This window comes from Molossus molossus, unplaced genomic scaffold (assembly GCF_014108415.1).
Source record: "Molossus molossus isolate mMolMol1 unplaced genomic scaffold, mMolMol1.p scaffold_m16_p_6, whole genome shotgun sequence".
NCBI lineage: Eukaryota > Metazoa > Chordata > Mammalia > Chiroptera > Molossidae > Molossus > Molossus molossus.
This window is the reverse complement of record NW_023425399.1, coordinates 63,418,072-63,441,787: the sequence shown is the minus strand read 5'-3', so window position 1 is coordinate 63,441,787 and position 23,716 is coordinate 63,418,072. Positions and strand designations below refer to the sequence as shown.

Here is a 23,716-nt window from a genome sequence, read left to right as displayed (position 1 = left end):
GTTGCTGGTTGTTAGTGAGCTTCAATTTGCATTTCAATGGCCCACCTGGGTGGGGTTGAATTTCCCAGGACTCCTGGGAAGGAGTAAGATGGCCACCGTCCTGCATGACTGCAGTTCAGCAAAAGCTCTGAGCCTCCTCCAAATCCCCATTGTCCCCACACAGTTCCAGTCCAGTCTGCCCTCCCTGTGCCAGAGCCCAAGGTGAGTGGCTGTGGCTATTTTAGTGTTTTTCTTGGCTCTGCGCTGTGAAGTCGCTTGGGAGTTGAACCTGAGGGCACTGCTCACTTCTAAGGCCGCATCTGTCTTTGGGCTCCCAGTCTCCCTCTTGCGCCTCTGCAGTGCTACCAGGATCGAGTCAGTGTCCCTGGTTATATGATCCTCCAAGCTGCTTTTCTATTGCTTTTTCTCGTCGATTTGTCTTTATTTTAGTTGTAATTCCAGTTTGGTTTTCGAAGACGGTGAGTGTAGCTTCCACTCACTCTGCCGCCATTTTTTAATCTGTGTCTGATGTAAGTATTGCTACCCCAACCTTTTTTTTTAAATTCTCACCTTAGGATATTTTTTTTTTCATTTATTTTCAGACAGTATGGGAGGGAGAAAGAGAGAAACATTGATGTGAGAGCCACACTAGTTGGTCACCTTCTGCATGGTCCCAATCAGGGCCAGGTACTGAACCACACCCAAAGTATATGCTCTTGACCAGAATCAAACCTGTGATTCTCTGGTCTGCAGACTGGAACTCTAACCAGTTAGCCAAATTGGCCAACGTGTTTCTTTTTATGCTATATTTTCATTTTTATGAATTTTTTTTACATCCTTTTACTCTCACTCTGTGTGTCTTTTGATTTGAAGTCTCTCATAGACAGCATATGTAAGGGTCTTGTTTGTTATCTATTCAGTCACTGTATGTCTTTTGATTGGAGCATTTAATCTATTTACTTTTAAATTAATTGTGGATAGATATGTAGTTATTGCCATTTTATTTATATTTTTACCTTTTTTTTTCTTTATGATGAAGTCCCTTTAACGTTTTTTGTAATACTGGTTTGGTGGTGATAGAATCCTTCAGCTTTTTCTTTACTGGGAAGCTCTTTATATGTCTGTTGATTCTAAATGATAGTTTTGCTGGAGAGAGTAATCCTTGCTTTGTATCACTGAATATTTTTTGCCAATCCCTCTGGCCTGCAAAGTTCCTGTCAAGAAATCAGCTGACAATCTTATGGGAGCTTCCTTGTAGGTAACTGACTGCTTTTCTCTTGCTACTTTTATGATTCTGACTTTGTTTTTAACCTTGGCTTTAAAGGTTATGATGTGTCTTGGTGTGGGCCTCTTTGGATTTATCTTGTTTGGGAATCTCCTGGACTTGTATGTCTATTTCTTTTACTAGGTTAAGGAAGCTTTTCATGATTTTTCCAAACTCTTACTGATTGGGTGTTTTCTGTTTTCTTATCTTCCGAATTGCTGATTTGATTCTCTGCTTCATCTACTCTACTCTTGATTCCCTGTAATGTATTCTTCATTTCAGTTAGTGTATCCTTCATGTCTCACTGCTTCTTTGTCATAGTTTTCATGTTCTTTTGTATGCTGTTGGAGTTCTTACTAAGATCCTTGAGTGTTTTTACCACCATTGTTTTGAATTCTGTATCTGGTAGATTGCTTGCCTCTATATCCTATAGTTCTTTTTCTGGAGATTTCTCTTGTTCTTCCATTTGGCTGCTGCTCTGTGTTTGTTTCTATGTATTAAGTAGAGCTGCTACATCTTTCAGACTTGGTAATTGTTGCTAGATATGTAATTATTGCCATTTTATTCATATTCTATCTTTTTCTTTCTGAAGAAATCCTTTTAACATTTCTTGTAGTGCTGATTTGGTGGTGATGAAATCCTTTAGCATTTTATTGTTTGGGAAGCCTTGTGGAGTAGGTGCCCTGTAGGACCCAGTGACATAGCCTCCCTGGTTATCGAGCTGGGGTCATCAGGTGCACCCCTGTGTGGGCAGTGTGCATTGTCATGTTGTAGTTAATTGATGTTGGCACATCACTGGGAGGAATTTATCACCAGGTAGATAGGCTGCAATACAGCAGGGGAGCTGCTGTGCAGGGATCTATCCCATGGAGCAGGAATCAATTCAGTGGGGCTAAGGTACCCGCCAAGTCTGCCCCTTGAGTGTGTTGCTGGTGTTGGGGGTTGAGTTATAATCCAATGTGTTCAGATGCTGTCCACCTAGTGCACCAGCTCTGGGGCCTCCAGGAGGTTCAAGGTCAGCCACTGCCTGTGCCTGGCCCTGGGGCTATTTGGAATGACCTACAGAGCAATCTGCAGATAACTCTACTTGTGCTTGGGCTTGGAGGTGCCCAGCAGAGACAAAGCTGCAAACCAAGGCTGGCTGCCACTAGTGCCAGTCCACCAGCAGTGTACTAGGGCCACTTAGCAAGAGATATGGCGTATGTAGAGGCCAGATGCCACTTGTTTGATTTTAGGAAAGTCAGAACATAAGCCAAGATGGGCTTTTTATGTGAAAGCCACTGTTTGGAACAGCTTGGATGGGCTCACATTTGGTTGGGCACAGCCTCAGGGAATCATAAGGGCCAGGTGAATAGTGTTAGTTAGCTGTATTGATGGAGACTCATATATGGCACTTTTCTTCAGGCTCTGTGGATGGAGGACTCAGCAAAGGAACATTGACCTCTGTCAGCACTTTTGTCTGGGAGAAAGCTTCTCCTGTAGTCCTCATCCTGAAGCCAGACCAATCTTTTCCTCCCCATATGCTCCCTGTGCCTTGTGAGCTGCTGCCACAGTGCTCAAGCTCAGAGTGAGTGAGTTTGATTAAGTCATTCTGCAGGCCCTTTAAGGGGAATGCCTGGGACTCCAAGAGCCCCTTTTTAAAATCTTTTTTTTTTGTCCATTTATTTACTTAATTTATTTTTGTTACAGATGTTTCTCCTGTTTTCCCCATTGACAACCTCCTCCTGTTCCCACCCCACCCCCCAGCATTGCTGTCTATGTCCATTGGTTATGCTTACATGCATAAGTTCTTTTGTTTCTTCTCCCCCCCCATTCCCTCCTCTGAAGTTTGTCAGTCTGAACCCTACTTCTATGTCTGTGGGTCTGTTTTGTTCATCACCTTTTTTTGTTCATTATATTCCACAAATAAGTGAGATCATGTGATACTTGTCTTTCTCTGATTGGCTTATTTCGCTTAGCATAATACTGTCCAGGCCCTTCCATGTCATCTTAAAGGATAAGAGACTTTTTCTTTCTTACAGCTGCATAGTATTCCATTGTGTATATGTACCACAGCTTCCTTATCCACTCATCTGTTGATGGACACATGGGCTGTTTCCAGATCTTAGCTATTGTAAATAATGCTGTTATGAAATAGGGGTACATATATTCTTTCTAATTGGTGTTTCAGGCTTCTTAGGATATATTCCTAGAAGTGGAATCACTAGGTCAAACGGCAGTTCTATTTTTAATTTTTTGAGGAAACACCATATTGTTTTTCATAGTCACTGTATCAGTCTGCATTCCACCAGCAGTGTACTAGAGTCCCCTTTTCTCCACACCCTCGCTAGCTCTTGTTGTTTGAGGATTTGTTCATGGCAGCCATTCTGGCAGGTGTGAGGTGATACTTATAGTCATTTTAATCTGTATCTCTCTGATGATTTGTGACATTCAGCATTTTTTTATATGTCTCTTGGCCATTTGTTTCTTCTGTTTGGAAAGATGTCTATTTAGGTCCTCTGCCCATTTTAATTGGATTATTTGTCTTCCTTTTGTTGAGTTGTATGAGTACTCTATATATTTTGGGAATTAACCCCTTATCTGATGTATCATTGGCAGTTTGCTCTTCCATATAGTGGATTCCCTTTCCATTTTGATGCTGATTTCTTTTGCTGTGCAGAAGGTTTTGAGTTTGATGTAGTCCTATGTATTAATTTTTGCTTTGTTTCTCTTGTCTTATGAGTTGTATCAGTGAAAATTCTTCAGTGTGGATGTCTAAAATTGTGTTGCCTACATTGTCTTGTAGGATTTTTATGGTTTCACGAGTCACATTTAAATCTTTCATCCATTTTGAGTTTGTTCTTATGTATAGTGTAAGTTGGTGGTCTAGTTTCATTTTTTTTTGCATGTAGCTGTCCAATTTTCCCAGCACCATTTATTACAGAGGCTGTCCTTACTCCACTGTATGCTCTTGCCTCCTTTGTCAAATATTAATTGAGCATAATGTCTTGGGTCTATTTCTGGGTTCTCTGTTCTATTCCCCTGTTCTATATACGCCTGTTATTGTGTGCCAGTACTAGGCTGTTTTGATTACAGTGGCTTTGTAGTATAATCCGATATTGTGATTCCTCCTACTTTTTTCTTCTTTTTCAAGATTGCTGTGGCTATTCAGGGTCTTTTTTTGGTTCCATATAAACTTTTGGTGTGTGTGTTCTAGTTCTGTGAAGTATGTTGTTGGTATTTTAATGGGGATTGCATTGAATCTACAGATGGCTTTTGGTAGTATGGACATTTTAATGATGTTAATTCTTCCAATCTATGAACAAGGTATACGCTTCCATTTTTTTTTATATCTTCCTCTATTTCTTTTTTCAATGTCCTGTAGTTTTCTGCAAGGAAGTCCCTTACTTCTTTGGTTAAGTTTATTTCTAGGTATCTTCATTTTTTTGTTGCAGTGGTAAATGGGATTTTTTTAGTTTCTCTTTCTGAGTGTTTATTATTGGTGCATAAAAATGCCAGTGATTTCTGGATGCTGATTTTTGTATCATGCTACTTTGCCAAATTCATTTATTAAATCTAGTGGTTTTTGGTTTTTTTTATCTTCACTCAAGGGCTTTTTTTTGCATTTATCTTCAGATAGAGCAGGAGGGAGAGAGTGGGGAAGAAAGAAAGAGAAACATTGATGTGAGAGAGACACATCGACTGATTGCCATCCACACGACCCCAACTGGGGCCGGGGACAAACTGCAACTGAGGTACATGCCCTTAGCGGGGACCAAACCCGGGACTCTCTGGTCTGTGGGCCGATACTCTAACCACTGCGCAAACTGGCCAGGGAAGATCTAGTAGTTTTTTGATGGAGTCTTTGGGGTTTTCTATGTACAATCTCATGTCATCTGTTAATAACGACAATTTCACTTCTTTTTTTCCAATTTGGATCCCTTTATTTTTTATTCTTGCCTGATTGCTGTGGCTAAGGCTTCCAGTACTATGTTAAATAAGAGTTGTGAAAGTGGACATCCCTGTCTTGTTCCTATTCTTAAAGTTCTTTTAGTTTTTGCCCATTGAGTATGATGCTGGCTGTAGGTTTGTCATAAATGGCCATTATTATGTTGAAATATGATCCTTCTATTCCCACTTTGCTGAGAGTTTTTTATTTATTTTTTTAATCATAAGTGTGAGTTTATTATTTAATTTTGTTACCGATGTTTCTCCTTTTCCCCCCTCCCTCTCCCTTCCTGCCCTGTCCCCAGTTTGTTGTACATGTCCACTGTTCATGCATACATGCATATACGTTCTGTGGTTTATCTCTCCCCCTCCCCTCTTCTGGGGATTGTCAGTCTGTAGCCCACTTCCACGTCTCTGGGACTACCCCATTCCTCAGACTGTTATGTTCATTATATTCCACAATTAAGTGAGATCATATGATACTTGTCTTTCTCTGTTTGGCTTGTTTCACTTAGGATGATACTTTCCAGGTCCCTCCATGTAGTCTCAAAGGATAAGAGATCTTTCTTTGTTACAGCTGCGTAGTACTCCATTGTGTATATGTACCACTGCTTTTTTATCCATTCGTCTACTGATGGACACTTGGGCTGTTTCCAGATCTTAGCTATTGTAAATAGTGCTGCTACAAACATGGGGGTACATATATTATTTCTGATGGTTGTTTCAGGCTTCTTAGGGTATATTCCTAGAAGTGGGATCACTGGGTCAAATGGAAGTTCAATTTTTAATTTTTTGAGGTAACACCATATTGTTTTCCATAGTGGCTGCACCAGTCTGCATTCCCACCAGCAGTGTACTAGAGTCCCCTTTTCTCCACACCCTCACCAACACTTGTTGTTTGATGATTTGTTGATGGCGGCCATTCTGACAGGTGTGAGGTGATACCTCATTGTTGTTTACATTTGCATCTCTCTGATGATTAGTGATGATGAGCATTTCTTCATATGTCTCTTAGTCTTTTGTATGTCCTGTTTGGAGAGGTGTCTATTTACTTCCTCTGCCCATTTTTTAATTGGGTTCTTTGTCTTCCTTTTGTGGAGTTGTATGCACACTCCATATATATTGGAAATTAACCCCTTATCTGATATATCATTGGCAATTATGCTCTCCCATACAGTGGGTAGTCTCTCCGTTTTGATGATTGTATCTTTCGCTGTGCAGAAGCTTTTGAGTTTGATGTAGTCCCATGTGTTCATTTTCTCCTTTGTTTCTATTGCCTTAGGTGATGTATCAGTGAAAATTCTGCTGCGTATAATGTCTGAAATTTTGTTGCCTACAGTTTCTTCTAGGATTGTTATGGATTCATGAGTCACATTCATGAGTCATCTATTTTGAGTTTATTTTTGTGTAGGGTGTAAGTTGATGGTCTAGTTTCACTTTTCTGCATGTAGCTGTCCAATTTTCCCAGCACCATTTATTACAGAGGCTGTCCTTACTCTGCTGTATGCTCTTGCCTCCTTTGTCAAATATTAATTGAGCATATTGCCTTGGGTCCATTTCTGGGTTCTCTCTTCTGTTCCACTGGTCTAAATGCCTGTTCTTGTGCCAGTACCAGGCTGTTTTGATTACGGTGGCTTTGTAGTATAACCTAAAATCTGGTAATGTGCTGAGAGTTTTTATCAAAAATGTATGCTTCATTTTGTCAAATGCTTTGTTAGCGTATAATGATATGATCACAATTTTTACCTTTCATTTTGTTTATGTAGTATATCACATTTATTGATTTACGAATATTGCACCAGCCTTGCATCCCTGGGATAAATCCCACCTGGTTGTGGTGTACAATGTTTTCAATATATTGCTGGATTCAATTTGCTAAGATTTTTTGAGGATTTTGGCATCTGTGTTCATCTGGGATATTGGCCTGTAATTTACTTTTTTGTAGTGTTTTTTTTATCCTCACCCGAGGACATTTTCCATGTTTTGTTCAGGTAGAGTGGGAGGGAGAGAGAGAAAGAGAGAAACATCGATGTGAAAGGGACACATCAAGTGGCTGCTGCCCATATGACCAACTAGGACTGGGGACAAACTCCAACCAAGGTAACATGTCCTTAGCGGGAACTGAACCTGGGTCTCTCTGGACTGCAGGCTGACGCTCTAACTGCTGAGCTAAACCGGCCAGGGCTCTTGTAGTGTCTTTATCTGGTTTTGGGATTAGGATTATTCTGGCCTCATAAACCGAACTGGGAATCTTCCTTCTTTTTGATTTTTTTTTAGAGTAGTTTGAGGAGAATAGGTGATGTTTCTTCTTGAATGTTCAATAAAACTTCCCTATGTAGCTGTCCGAACCAGGGCTTTTGTTTGCTGGTTTTTACTGATTACTTCTTCTATTTCCTTAATTGTTATTGGTCTACTTAGGTTTTCTGACTCTTCCCAGTTGAGTTTTGTAATAGTATATGATTCTGAGAATTTGTCCATTTCACCTGGATTGTCGAGTTTGCTAGCATATAGTTAATTGTTCATAATATTTTCTTACAATCCTTTGTATTTCTGTGTTATCCGTTGTTACTTCACCTCTTTCATTTCTGATTTTATTTAATTGGGTCCTCTCTCTTTGTTTCTTGGTCAGTCTGGCTAAAATTTGATCATCAGTGTTGTTTGTCTTTTCAAAAGTACCAGCTCTTGGTTTCATTGATCTTTTGTATTATTTTTTTTAGTCTGTATGTTATTTACTTCTGCTCTGATTTTTATCATGTCCTTCCTTCTACTAACTCTCGGTTTTTTTGTTGTTGTTGTTCTCTTCCTAAGTCTTTAAGTTGTTGGGTTAGATAGTTTATCAGAATTTTTTGTTTTCTCTTGAGGTACGCCTGAGCCCTTTATCTCAGTCAGTGACAATCTCTGATGGTTTTTATATTCAGAAGTTATGGGGACTTCTCATCCCAGCACTGGAACACTGGGCTGGGTTTCTGATGTGGGGGGCTCGGACCCCTCACTTTTTAGGCAGTACCTCTGCAGCTGAGGTATGGGATCAGCCTGTTCTGCATTTCTGCCCTTCCCACTAGTCTTGACTTGGCTTATTCTTTATAATCCTTACTTATAAGACTTCTGTTTAGGTAGATTTCAGGCATTCTGAATGAAGGTTCTGTAATTTTGTTATGATTTTGATGGAGTTATGGGAGGTTTTTCAAGTACCATATTTAACTTTGCTGTCATCTTGACTGGCTCTATTTCAATTCTTGAGTGCCTACTTAAAAGCAATTTTCAAACAGGGTGTTTATATTTAAATATTTTAATGCTTTTCTTGTTATGCCTGAAAATATCATTAGTTAATCCTAACTTTTATTTATTTTTATTTTTAATTTTTATTTTTTTCTTTATTGCTTTTAGAGAAAGGAAGGAAGAGGGGGAGAGAAATAGAAATATCTATTGGCCATCTCCTGCATGTCACCCACTGGGGATTTGGTCCACAACCTGGGCATGTGCCCTGACTGGGACTCGAACCAGCGACCTCTTGGTTCATGGGTCGACGCTCAACCGCTGAGCCACACTGCCTGGGCAACACTCACTTTTAAATGCTAGCTTATTTTTATTAAAGATTTATGTTTGAAATTCTTTCTCATTAGCAGTTTGAAAATATACTGCTTTGTTTTCTTGCCTGTGATGTCTCTTTTCAGAAGTTCTGATGTCAGTTTTTATTGTTGTTTTCTGTGTGTGACCTTACAGCTCCTCTCTAGAAGATTTTGAAATTTATTCTTTGACTTTTTCAGTTCATAATGTGTCTGGGTATAGGTCCTTTTTTGTTTTTTGGCACTTTTATTCATATTTATTCATTCAACAAATATTTATTGATTGGAAGTTTTTGGTGTGCCAGGGTGAATTCTAGACACTTGAATCTGGTATCTTTTATCTTGCCTTAGTTCTGGAAAATTACTGGTTATTTACTTAAAATTTTTCTTTTCTTCATTTTTTTTTCTCTCTCTGGGAATTCTATTATATATATGGATTCTGTCATGTCTAACTTCTCTTCTCCATAACTCTTAACTTTAATATTTTCCTTTTGTAATCCTTTTTGATGCCTTCTCCAACTATCCTCTACCTGAACTTCTAGTGACTTTTTCTTTTCATTATGTATCTAATTTGTAGAATTCTTTATTTCAACCATTTTACTTTCATATTCTGTATTTTTCTTGGTTCTGTTTAGTACTACTGCATATTATCAACCTTATAGCAGAGATTTTAAATGCTCTAAGAAGCTCTTCATATTGTATGTTCTGTTAAGTCTGCTTCATATAATTTTGAGTTTAGGCTTTATTCTAAGTTCATTGAGAATCCAAAAAAATTTTAAGCAGAATAGCAATATCAACTGATTTTTTTGTTTTAAGGATATCATCTGATTTTTAATTTTAAAAGATCATTCTGACTGCTATCTGTAGAAGGTATGTATGGGGGGAGGGTATAAGAGTAGGAAGAAGAGAGAGTGAGGTAAGATATTTTGTATGTGTGTAGTAGCCTATTCAGGTGATAGTGGTGGTTTGGGATGGGTAGCAATTGATATGGAAAGATGTGAATTTAATTTGTGATCTATTTCAGAGATAGAGTCAACATTTATGAATTTTTGCCTTAAGTGATGGATGGGTGGTGAATGTCATTATTGAAATAGAGAAGATGAATGGGTGTGTGTGGAGGAGAAGGTTTGACAGGAAGAATCAAGAATTATCTTTGATCTTTTTTTGGTTTAATATGCCTATTAGACATCCAATGTGAAGATGTCAAATAAGTGAATATACAAATATAGTGTTTTAGATAAGGGCTAGAGATACAAATATGGAAGTCAACGGCACTTCAATGGTATTTAACATCATAGTACTAATTTAGTCATTAACAGAGTGTGTTAGAGAATAGAAAGGGACCCAGGATCAAGTTCTGAAGCTTTTCCAACATTTATTGGTTCTGCAGAAGAGGAGAGATTAAGAAAAAGGAGCATCTTTTAAGGGCTTATTCTTTCATTTGTGTAATTTTCAGCATAAATATTTACTATACTTTTTAGCCAGATTTTTATAAATGGATATTTAGATTTTTTTCCCCTGGTGTTTTGGGCATACACGTTAACATGTTAGTGGATGTCTTTGTGTATTATCTTTGCATATTTGCATAGTACATCTGTAGGATGTAATGTAAGAAATGTCCAAACCTGTAAGAATTTTTATGAGTTTATTTGAGCCAAACTGATGGCAGTGGCCAGGAAGCAAAATCTCAACAGATTGAGAAAATGCTCCAGAGAATGGTGGTTTTGTACCTTATTTTATACTTTATAATCAAAGGAGTAGGCATAAGGAGGGTTACATGAAATTCATTGGTGATAGATTAAGGAGAAGGCAAAATGGGGAAATTCTGGGATTAGATAAATAATAAAATGAAGAGACCAGTACTTCTTTTACACTGGTGGGTACAGTATAGTTAACAGTGAACATTTATAGCACTTAGAGATGGTATACTGAGGAACAATGAGGGGTTCCATGATCTCTGCTTTGGTGGGAGATTGTGCCCAGAGGGGTCTGGAAAAAGGGATTGCTCACATATTCCAAAGGTATGTTATGTTGGATACAAAAAGGCAGTAAGCCCCCAGTTAAGGTAAAGATTGACCTTTGTCAAGGAAGACTCTGCCCTAGAACATGACTACCTGCCACGACTCACTTTTAGTTAAGTTTTCATTTCAGAACATCCTATTTGGTTACATTTGGTCTCTGAGTTTGTAAGGCTGCCATGCCAGCCATTCCTAAACTTACCAGGTTTGGTATGTGGCCCTGTTTTCATCCACGAGGATAAATTACTAAAGGTGGAATTAGTAGGACAAAAGGTGTTCATTTATAGTTGAATGTCATTGCTAAATTTCTTTCCAAAGAGGTTATCCCAATTTCATTGCCATCAGCAGTATAGTATATGAGTACTCTGGTTTCCCTGAATCCTTGTCAACACAGTCTTAATTTTTATCAGTCTTTTAAGTGAAAAGTCATCCCATTATTTTATAGTTTTGAAATTAAGACTGAGTTTGAATATGTTTACTCAATGTTTGTATCACTCATTTCTTGAACTGCTTCTTCATGTCTTCTGATTGTTTTGGTGTGGTAAGTTTTCTGTTTTTTATCAATTTGTTATAACTCTTTGATTATTTTATATGTGTTATGAATGTTTCCACTTGTCCTCTGATTTCTGTTTATGATATTTGGACTTCTTTAAATTTTATTTAGGACTTATAAAAATGACTTTTAGCTTTAATACCATGTTATAGAGTGGAAGGGGGCAGAAGAGAAAGAGAAACAAACATCAGTGTGAGAGAGACACATCAGTTGTGGTTGCCTCCCACACGACCTTGACTGGAGCCAGGGATCAAACCTGCAACCCAGGTATATGCCCTTGACTGAGAATTGAATAGGTGACCCTTTGGTCCATGGGATAATGCTCTAACAGCTGAGCCAAACCTGCCAGGGCTTTAATACCATGTTTAGAAAGACTTGCCCTATCTTAAAGATGATTTCTAATATTTCAGTGGTTAATTTTTGTGTTTATTTCTTTGACACAGATGCCAACATTTTTAACTTGTCAAAATTATTCTAAAATTTATTTAGTGAGAATTGGCAAGATAGTTTTCAACATGAAAAACGGCAAGGAACCCAGCTAGTGTGGCTCAGTGGTTGAGCGTCGACCCGTGCACCAAGAGGTCGCTGGTTCGAGTCCCAGTCAGGGCACATGCCCAGGTTGTGGGCCCAATTTCCAGTGAGAGGCATGCAGGAGGCGGCCAATTGATGTTCTCTCTCATCGATGTTTCCATCTCTCTCTCCTTCTCCCTTCCTCTCTCTTTAAAATCAATAAAGGAAAAAAAAAATCTTAAAAACAAAAAATGACAAGGAACTAAAGTTTTATTATAAAGCTATACAAAAAGTATAAAGGTAGAATATTCAAATGCAAAAAAAACCTCCCACAAAACCCATAAAAATAAGTATAGTATTGATACAAGAATGGAAAGACAGAGTAATGAAACAAATTGAAAAGCCCAGAAACAGATTTAGGTATATAATGGAATGAGATTGTTATAAAACTGGCATTACAGATAAATAGGAATGGTTTAAAAGTAAAAGAAATGAGCCCTGGCCGGTTTGGCTCAGCGGTTAGAGCGTCGGCCTGCGGTACAGAGAGACCCGGGTTCGGTTCCCGTTAAGGGCATGTACCTCGGTTGCAGTTTGTCCCCGGCCCTGGTTGGGTCGTGTGGGTGGCAGCCACTCGATGTGTCGCTTTCACGTCGATGTTTCTCTCTCTCTCTCTTCCTCTCTCTCCCTCCCACTCTGTCTGAACAAAAAATGCAAAATGTCCTCGGGTGAGGATAAGAAAAAAAAAAAAGTAAAAGAAATGAAAGAAAATAAGTGAATATATTTTCTGACCTTGGAATAGAGGCATAAAAGTGTATTTTTGTATTGTACAGTTAAGTGTGTACCAGTGTTCATAGCATTATTAACAGTAGTCAAGAACTGAAAATAAATAAAAGTGAATATATTTTCTGACTTTGGAGTAGAGGTGGTTTAAGCTTAAAAGAAAAGGAAGTGTTATAAAGAAACAGAGACAGAAAAATGTATTTTTCATTGTATGATCCACTGTGCACCCATGTTTGTAACATTATTAATAAAAGTCAAAAGGTGAAAACTACTCAAATGTCCATCAGTAGATAAATGGGTAAACAAAATATTATATATTTATACAATGAATGGAATATTATTTAGCCTTTATTTGTTTTTTGTTTTGTTTTTTTCCCATTGATTTCAGATAGAGTGGAAGGGAGAAAGGGAGGGAGGAAGAGAAAGAGAAAGAGAAAAGTCGAAGTGAGAGAGACACTGACTGGTTGCCTCCCACCCAACCCTGACCAGGGCAGGGGATCGAACCCATGACCCTTCAGTCCGTAGGCTGATGCTCTAATTGCTGATCTAAACTGACCAGGGCTATTTAGCCTTTAAAAGGAAGGAAATTTTGGCACATGCTACAACATGCGAGAACTTTGAAGATATGCTAAGTGAAATAAGCCAGTCATACAAGGACAGATATTATATAATTACACTTACATGGAATACATAAGATAGTCAAGTTCATGGAGACAGAAAGTAAAGTGGTGGTTACCAGGGGCTGGAAGTTGTGAGCAATGGTGAAATATTGTTTAATAGGAACAGAATTTCTATTGGGATTGATGAAAAAGTTCTGAAGATGGTTGTAGTGATTGTAGCATAATAGTGTAAATGAATTTAATGCCACAAAACTGTTTATAAGAAATAACAAATATTGGTAAAGGTGTGAAGAAAAGGGAGCCCTTGTATACTGTTGGTTGGAATATAAATTGGTGCAGCCAATATGGAAAACAAATATGGAGGTTTCTCAACAAATTAAAAATAGAACTGCCATACAATCTAGAAGATCCACTTCTGGGTATTTATCTGAAGAAAACAAAAACACTAACTCAAAAAGATATATGCATCCCCCATGTCCATTGCAGCATTATTTATGGTAGCCAAGATAAGGAAACATCGTAAGTGTCCATTGAATGTTAAACTCTGGTACACGTGTACAATGGAATATTATTCAACTATAGGAAAATGAAATCTGGGAAATAAAGAGTTCAGGTCAACATGATGGAATAAGTGAGTGTGGGAATCGTGTAACTTCATGCCTGCACTCATCGAAGCCCATTCAAATATGAACAGAAGTTTGCTGCCAAGAAAGTAAGGGTTTATTAGTTGAGGAAATGGTGCCATGCCTGGAGTCACAGGTAAGCTAGTGCTCAAAAACCTGGCTACCCAGTGGCTTCCAGAGGGGTGGGTTATTTAGAGGAAAATCATCAATCCTTTAGGCTAAAGGAGTTGTAGTTTTAGGCTCTACTAATTGGGGCCAGGATAGGGAGTAGTTAGTTGATCATTATATAAGGTTCTGATGTCAGCCATGGCATTGTTCTGTCAGATTAAAAACTGATGTCAAGATGTTATCTTTTTCTTGACTAAAACTTTCTGTAGTAAACAGACCTGAGCCTTTGTTCTTAAGACAGTTTGATGCTGACCAGAATCTCATGGCCTAAGGGCTTAATGATTTAGGAAGGGAGTGGATGGACAGAAAAGAGAAAGTGTTACGATAAATGGATTTTCTGCGTGGTTACATTAGCCTCCTCCCAAGACCACTTCAAAATTACAACTAAACTACAGAACAACTGTCATTGAGAACCACCTCCAGTCCAGCTGAACAGAATTGCTGTAACTAAGGATATACAGAAGAAGCTACATTGAGACTGGTAGGAGGAATCAGAGACCTGGATGGAATGGGCAGGACCTATGTCCAAGTGTGGTGGTTAATAAATGGAAGGGATATCTCAGCTATGGAGGTCCCCTAAGTAGTGAGGGGTCCTAGACTCCCCATTTCAGGGTTCCAGTACTGGGAAGAGAAGCACCTATAACTTTTGACTGTGAAAACTATCCAGGATTGTGGCTGAGTGAGATGAAAGATTGTTGGAGTCCCAAGCATTCCTTTAAAAGGGCCCATGTGGACTTACTTGCTCTGAGCTCTAGCACTGGGGCAGCAGGTTGAAAAGCGCCAGGGACATATGAACAGAAACTAAAGGGACTGGTATCAGGACAAGGGCTGGAGGGGCAGCTTTCTGCCAAACAGAAGTATTGGCAGAAGCCATTGTTTCTTAACTGGGCTGTTCTGCAAGTGCTGGTTGGCACTATATCAGAGTTTTCTTCAACCTGGCTAACACTATTTGCCCTGCCCTGGTGATTGCCTGAGACCCAGCCCCACCCACCTTGCCAGCCCACTCAAGCTGCTTCCAGTGGCTTTTCCGTGTAAACATCCTGTCTTGGCTTATGCTGCAGACATTCCTAAAGTCTCTCAAAGGTTCACAAACCCCAAACAAGCAGCATCTGGCCTTGGCATGCCCTCCCTCTACTTTCTGCTAAGCAGCCTCAACTTTAGCACTAGTGGCAGCTGGCCTCAATTTGCAGCTTAGCCTCTCCAAACCCGGGGCAAGTGGCAAACATCTTCAGATCACTTTGTAGCTCATACCAAGTGGCCCTGGGCAGGATACAGGAAGTAGCTGACCTTGGCTTCCACCTCCCAGGGGGCCCCAGAGTAAACATTTGGTGGCCAGCTTCAGTCCATACCAGAGCACCACCCAACTACCTCCACAAACAACAACACACTCAAAAGGCAGGCTTGGCAGGCATCACAGCCCTGCTAAAGCTAATCATGCTGAATAGGATCAGCTCTCGAACAACAGATCCTCCACTGTAGTCACAGACAGCCCTTACAACAAATCAGCCCGAGGGTCAATACCTCCAAACAGCAATCAAGGCTCAAGTACAACAGGAGGGCACACACGACCCACCCAAGGGACCCACCCAAGGGACACACCTGGAGCACCTGGCTCAGGTGATCAGGGAGATTGTACCACTGGGCTCCACAGGACACATACTACATAAGGTAGCAGTTCTCAGCTTGTGGGTCACGACCCTTTGGGGGTCCAACGACCCTTTCACGGGTCACCTAAGACCATCGGAAAACACATATTTCCGATGGTCTTAGGAACCAAGACACCGCTATCTCTAGGCGGGTCTGCCCACGTGCAGATACACCCACATACAACATGAGGAACTGTATTAAAGGATCACAGCATTAGGAAGGTTGAGAACCACTGACATGAGGCCACTCTCCCAAGACTTCGAGATGTAACAGTTCTACCTAATACATAGAAACAAAACCAGGGAGGCAGCAAAAATGGGGAGACAAAGAAACATCCCCAAATGAAAGAATAGAATAAGTCTCCAGAAAAAGAACTAAATAAAACAGAGGAAAGAAACCCGGACACAGAGTTCAAAACAATGGTTATAAGAATGCTCAAGGAACTTAGTGAGAACCTCAACAACAAAAGAAAGTGCATAGAAACCTTAAGAACAAACCAACGAGACATGAAGGATATATGCTAACTGAAATGGATAAATTACAGGGAATCAGCAGTAGAGTAGATGAAGCAGAAGATTGAGTCAGTGATTTGGAAGATGAGGTAACAGAAAACATCCAATCAGCAAAAAGAAAAAAAGAATTTTAAAAAATGAGGATAGCTTAAGGAGCTTCTGGAACAACATCAAGCTTACAAAATTCACATCATAAGAGTACCAGGAGAAGAGAAAGAGCAAGAAATTTAAAATCTATTTGAAGCAATAATACAGAAAACTTCACTAACCTGGTAAAGGAAATAGACATACAAGCCTAGGAAGCACAGAGTGTCCCAAACAAGATGAACCCGAAAAGGCCCATACCAAGACACATCAAAATTAAGATACCAAAGGTTAAAGACAGAGTATCTTAAAAGTAGCAAGAGAAAAGCCTATAGTTAACTACAGGGAAGCTTCCATAAGACTGTCAGCTGATTTCTTAACAGAAACTGCACAGGCCAGAAGGGGCTGGCAAGAAATATTGAAAGTGATGCAAAGCAAGGACCTACAACCAAGGTTACTCTACCCAACAAATCTGTCGTTTAGAATCAAAGGACATATAAGGAAATGCAAAAGGAGTTCATCATCACCAAACCAGTGTTACAAGAAATGTTAAGGGTCTTTTTAAAAAAGAAAAAGACAGCCTGGCCAGTGTGACTCAGAGGTTGAGTATTGACCCATGCGCCAAGAAGTCACTGTTTGAATTCCTGGTCAGGACACATGCCCAGGTTGTGGGTCAGATTCCCCAGTGGGGTGAATGTAGGAGGCAGCCATTCAGTGTTCTAGTGTTCTCTTTCATCTGTGTTTCTCTCTCTCTCTCCCTCTCCCTCTCCCTTCCTCTCTCTCTAAAGTCAATAAAGAAGAAAAATTTAAAGAAAAAGAAAGAGATTTCATGAAAATGGAAACAAAAGTCAGACAAAATAGACTTTACTTTTGTTTTTTTTAATCCTCACCTGAGAATGTTTTTCTATTTATCTTCAGATAGAGTGGGATGGGGAGGGGGGGTAGAGAGAGAGAGATCCATCCATGTGAGAGGGACACATCGACTGGTTGTACTTTTTATTTTTAAATTGATATTTTGAGAGAGAGAGAGGAAGGGAGAGATAGAAACATCGACGTGAGAGAGAAACATTGATCAGCTGCCTCCCCGCTGGGGATCGAGCCCACAATCCAGGCATGTGCCTTAATTGCAGATTGAACCTCTCAGTCCATGGGATGATGCTCAGTCCACTCAGCCACACTGGCTGGGCCAGACAAAATAGACTTTAAAACAAAGACTATATATAACCACAGCAAGAGACCAAAAAGGGATCCAGCAATCTCACTTGTGTATCTGTTGAAGAAATACAAAACTCTAAATTGAAAAGGTATGTGTTCATTTAATAGTCAAGATATGGAAGCAACCTAAATGTCCATCAAGATGAATAGATGAAGAAGAAGTGGTGCATTTGTACAATGGAATATGCCTCAGCCATAAAAGAAAAATGAAATCTTGCTACCTGCGACAACATGGATGGACCTAGAAAGTATTGTGCTTAGTGAAATAAATCGACAAATGCCATATGATTTTATTTACATGTGTTTGTTTATCGAAGAAAATAAACGAACAAAACAGAAACAGACTCAGATGCAAAGAACATTTTGAAAGTTGTCAGATTAGGTAGTGGGGTTGGGATGGGTTTGGCTCAGCGGTTAGAGCATTGGCCTGCGGACCAGAGAGTCCCGGGTTTGGTTCCGCTAAGGGCACATACCTTGGTTGCAGTTTGTCCCCAGCCCCGGTTGGGGTTGTGTGGGTGGCAGCCAGTCGATGTGTCTTTCTCTCACATCGATGTTTCTCTCTTTCTCTTCCTCCCGCTCTATCTGAAAAAAAAAATTAAAGAATTACAAATTAGGCAGGTTGTTGTGGCTCAGTGGATTGAGTGTCATCCTATGGACTAAGAGGTCTCAGTTTGATTCCCGGTCTGGGCATGTTCCTAGGTTGCAGGCTCTGTCCCCAGTGGAGGGCATGCAGGAGACAGCCTATCAGTGTTTCTCTCTCACATCGGTGTTTCTATCTCTTCCTTCCTCTCTCTCTGAAAAAATCAATTAAAGTAAGAATTATAAATTAGTTGTTATAAAATAGTCACTGGCATATAAAGTTGTACCACAGGGCATATCGTCAGTATAATAACTGTGGTGTCCAGTGGGTGCTAGATTTATCATGGCAATCACTTTGTCAGTTATATAAATACCTAATCACTGTGTTTTTATAAAACTAGACAAGAAGAATGAAATCTTACCATTTGCAACAATATAGGTGATCCTTGAGACATTATGCTAAGTGAAATAAGTTAGGCAGAGAAAGACATCTACTGCATAATCTCACTTGTGTGTGAAATAAAAAACAAAACAAAACATCAAGCCCATAGATACAGAGAACAGATTGGTTTTTGCCAGTGGTGGTGGTGGGCAGAAGGGGTGAACAGGGTCAAAATGTACAAAGTTCTAGTTATAAAATAACTCAGTTAAAATAAAAAGACAGGTTCACTCGTGAATTCTAACAAACATTGCAAGAACATTAATACTAGTCCTTCTCAAACTCTTCCTCAAAAAAGAGAACCAGAGGGAACAAAATCATTTTAATTGACCAGCATTACCCTGATACCAAAATGAGACAAGGACATCACCGGAAAAGAAAATTACAGGTGAAGATCCCTGGTAAACATAAGTGCAAAAATTCTCAACAAAATATTAGCAAACTGAATTTAAAATTATATTAAAAGGACCACATATCATGATTAAGTGGGATTTCTTCCAAGGATGCAAGGATGGTCCAACATTTTCAATTCAGTGATTGTGATATTACTATAAAACTTTCAGCAAAAGGTGGAGAGGGAATGTACCTCAACATAATAAAGGCTGTATACGACAAGCCCACAGATAACATTATACTCAACAGTGAAAAGCTAAAGCCTTGTCTCTAAGATTAGGAACAAGACCGGGATGCACATTCTTGCCATTTTCATTCATCATAGCACTGCAAGTCCTAGCCAGGCAATTATGCGAGAAAAAGAAATAAACAGCATCCAAAATTGGAAAAGAAGGAATGAGTAAACTGTCACTATTTGCAGATGACAGCATATTATATGTAGAAAACCCTAAAGACTCCATCAAAAAACTGTTAGAACTAATAAACAAATTAAATAAAGTTACAGGATACAAAATCAGTACACAAAAATCTGTTGCAGTTCTGTATACTAACAAAGAGCTCAGAGAAATGAAGAGAACATCCCATTTAAAATTGCATCAAAAAGAATAAACTACTTGGGAATAAATTTAATAGAGGAGATGAAAGACCTGAATATTGAAAACTATAAGACATTAATGAAAGCAATTGAAGAAGACACAAAGAAAAGGAAGGATATTTTACATTCATGGACTGGAATGATCAATATTGTTAAAATGTCTATACTACCCCAAGAAATCTACAGATACAGTGCAATCTTTATCAAAATTCCAGTGGCATTTTTTACAGAAATAGAGGAAATAATCATTTTTTTAATAAAGTATATATATATATATATATATATATATATATATATTCCATTATTGATTTTACAGAGAGAGAGAGAGAAACATTGATGAGAGAGAACATCGATTGTTCGCCTCCAGCATTCCCCCCACCAGGGATCAGGCCCATAACCAGGACATGTGTCCTGACTGGGAATCGAACCAGCGACCTCTTGGTGCATGGGTCATGCTCAACCACTGCCACAGAGGCTGGGCTGGAGTTTGTTTTTGTTTTGTTTTGTTTTGTTTTGTTTTTAATATAAATGAATATCTTTAATAAGTATTGAGATATTGAGATTGTTTTTATCAGTAAACTTTGTTAGTGTGTGCCTTTCAAGGGGTTTTATTTAATTTGTTGAATTTATTTGTGTAAAGTTGTTCATAATATTTCCTTGTTATTCATGTGTTTATAAGATTTGTAATTATGTTTCCTCTTTCATTGCTGATTTTGGTTATGTAGGTCTTCTCTCTTATTTCTAATTGGTCTGGCTAGCAATATGTAAATTTGATTGATCTTTTAAGAACCAGTTTTTGGTTTTATTGATTTTTTTTCATTATTTTTTAATTTGGATATATCCCTGTTATCTTTCTATAATTGATTCTGGTTTAACATTTTATTGTGTGAGAACAAAGTTTGTATGATATAAATTTTAATTGTTTAAAATTTATTACATTTGCTTATGACCCATGATGGCCTATCTTTTATATTCTGTGTGCCCTTGAAAAGAATGAATATTCAACTGTTTTGGGGCAGATTTTTCTATAAATGTCCATTTTGAATCAGTGGTATTTTTTCAGTTCTTTTATATTCTTGTTGATTTCCTGTCTTACTGAGAGAGTAGTTGAAGCCTCCAGCTGTAATTATGAATTTGTCTGTTTCGTTATTTTTTGCTTTCCGTATTTTGAAGCTCTGTTGCTAGTTGCATACACAGTTAGTGAACTGACCCTTTTATCAGTATGTAATATGTAATATTCTCTTTGCTCTGAGATTTATTTTATCTTATATTTCCTTTTATTAGCTTAATCGTGGCATATCTTTTTATATTCTTTTACTTTTAACTACCTGTATCCTTATATTTAAAGTAAATTTCTTGTTAGTTCCATAGTATCTTTTTTTTTTGTAATCTTCACTGAGGAAATTTTTCCTTTTTTTAGAGAGAGAGTGGGACGGAGGGCAAGAGAGAAAGAGATACATTGTTGTGAGAGAGAATACATCAAGTTCATTACCTCCTGCACGAGCCCCCATGGGCCGGGATTCAACCCAGGTACATGCCCTTGACCAGAAACTGAACCCACAGTCCTTCAGAGTTCAAGCTGACACACTAACCACTAAAGCACATGACCAGGGCTGTTCTTTTTTTATTCCTCAATTTTTTTTTTCCTGCCTTCTATTGGGTTATTTGTGCCCTTAAAAGTATTTTATTTTAATTTACCTAACGTGATTTTTATTATCTCTTTGTATAGTTTATATAGCAGTTGCTCTAGTGATAATGGTAGATATCATGGGTCCGGAACCTAACTATGTATTAAATGCTTAATATTTGTGGATTGAAGCTAATTTTGATATTTATTGTTAGTGATGAAACTTTCTAAATAAAGTTATTGAAAAATAATAAAAGTTTTTTCTAGCATACAGTATTAACATAATATTTTTGCCATGTATAATTTTCTCAATTTTCAAGCTGCTCCTTTCTTCACCAATAGCTTTGCTTAATTGACAAAGGATATAGGTATTGCTTTATCATCATAGTCTTGCCTAGGCTATTGCCTATTGATGTTATGCAGCTCAGTTTTGCTTTTGAGTCCTAATTTTTCTGTTTATATGATTTGTAACTCTGTAAGCTCTACACTGAGCTACTAGCTTTGAGAATAGTGGCACATTTAAATGATTCTGCTTATATGGTAATCGTTCAGTTAAATGATCCTAAGGTAAATACTATCTGTTGTGTGTAGTGTCAAAAAGTTTATTTCTTCAAGTTTGTTTTCTGCTCTATAAATATGAAAGACTTGAACTATTTGAATTTCGATAGCTTTTTTGTGTTGGAATATACTCTAATTTGGCTATATCCAGATTATTTTAATACAAATTAACTCAGTTCATTTAAGAGATATTTGCTTTTATTTCTGTTAAATCAAACAAATATTAAAGCACCAATAGAACAATTTGAAGAACATGAAAAATGTAACTAATCCTCTGTTTAAGGTATCTGGGTATTAATCATTCACATAGATACTAGAATGTAGGTTACTTAGACTTATGTGTCCACTTATAGGATATTTATAGCATGCCAGTCATTCTGCTTATTGTTGTGGCCCAGTTCATGGTCCCATTGGCCAGTAGCCTCAATGTAGCTCAATGTTAAGCAATAGAACTTTATATGTTTGTACTCTGTAGTCCATAGCTATTGAATTGAATTTTAATTACTTGAACTTTCAGCAGCCACATGTGGCTTTTCCTTTGTATATGTAAAACCTTCGTCTTGGACTTTTTTTCTGAATCTCTCAAGCTTGTACATAAGCATAAGCTTCTAAGAGAGTCCTGGCCTTATTAAGTCAGCTTGCAGAACAGGAGAGAGAAAGCTGAAAAAATTGGAAAGAAAATGATACATGAAGTGATCATTACAGTACAGTATGATAAGAATTATATCAATGAATGGGTTGATAAAGTGACTAAATGCCTGGTGATGTCTGGGACTGTGATGAAGGAAAATAAACCGTGCTAGGATTTTAAGTAAGTAAAGGATTGGCCCTAGCCAGTGTGGCTCGGTTGGGCGTCATCCCATGCACTCAGGTCACCGGTTCAGTTCCCAGGCAGGGCACGTAGCCAGGTTGTGATTTCAATGGCAGGGCAACCAATCCATGTATTTCTCACATTGATGTTTCTCTGTCCCTCTCCCTCTAAAATAAATAACAATTTTTTAGAAGAAAGGCTTAATTAATGTAATTTAATTTAAAATACAATTAATTATTGTAAAATTACCAATCAAACCTATAAGGTTCTTTGTTGGACCTTCAGAAATAACTGCCAGACCAATGCCAAACTACCAGAGAACATATTAAGAGTTCCTCTACCTCTGGAGCTATGCTCAAATGATAAAACCTTTGCCACTGCTTCCACTCAGCTGCTCTGTTACCCAGAAACCTGGAGATTGAATACTAGTCTAGAGAAGGTGGGAAGAATTATAAAAGTAGTTCTCTTTTTTTTCCCTCTTCATTGACAAACCAAGTAGACTTGAACAAGAAAACTTTAATTAAAAACTCAAATTGTTCACTGAAAACTCATTTTAGGTCAAGATAGCCTCTTTGAGAAAATAAGTTATCATATGGGGACGTAGAGAAAACCAAATTGCACTATTGCAAATTGCATAAAACTTAAGGAGGTATACAAATAACCCTTATATATCCATTCTTTACAGATCCAGGATGAGAAGACTGATAAAAGAAGAAGCTAGCTGAAGAGCTATAAGATGCCCAAATCTGGGTTCACAAAGCCAGTTCAGAGTGAAAATTCTGACAGTGACAGCAATATGGTAGAAAAACCATATGGAAGAAAGGTAAATGATTATACTAAAGATTTGTTGACACTTGAAACTGGGAAAAAGAGCTGTGTAACCATCACCATAATCCAGTTAATACCATTTCCATCATTGCTAAACGATCCTCACGCTCATTTACAATGAGTCCATTTCCACCCTAACCCTCAGACAACCCTAAATCTCTTTTCAAAATCAGGAATTTTAAGTTTTCAACTTTCTTTTCAAAATTTGTTTTGGCTATTCCGTATCCTTTGCATTTTTATATAAATTTCAGGATTAGTTTGTCAGTTTCTGCAAAAGAGAAAAGGCCTACTGGGATTTTACTTAGAGATATTATTGAATCAGTACATTGTAGTTGTAGATCATTTGAATGGTAATACCATATTAACAACATGTCTTCCTATCCATCCCTACAGAATATCTCTCCATTTATTTAATCTTCA

General features: G+C 38.2%; 1 protein-coding gene across 7 annotated transcripts in view; it reads left to right on the top strand.

Annotated features, from left to right (window-relative positions):
• Nucleotides 1-23,716, top strand: part of ANKRD12 (ankyrin repeat domain 12) — a 158,667-nt gene that overhangs the window by 22,461 nt on the left and 112,490 nt on the right. For 4 of the 7 annotated variants that reach the window (XM_036245569.1, XM_036245574.1, XM_036245573.1 and 1 more), the window contains exons 1-2: nucleotides 20,891-21,002; nucleotides 23,154-23,291. In XM_036245569.1, coding sequence (XP_036101462.1) covers nucleotides 23,205-23,291 — 87 coding nt within the window. In that variant the 5' untranslated portion in view covers nucleotides 20,891-21,002; nucleotides 23,154-23,204. Of the gene's footprint in view, nucleotides 1-20,890; nucleotides 21,003-23,153; nucleotides 23,292-23,716 lie in introns of those variants that run through there. The other 3 variants (XM_036245570.1, XM_036245571.1, XM_036245575.1) reach the window with 1 other exon arrangement.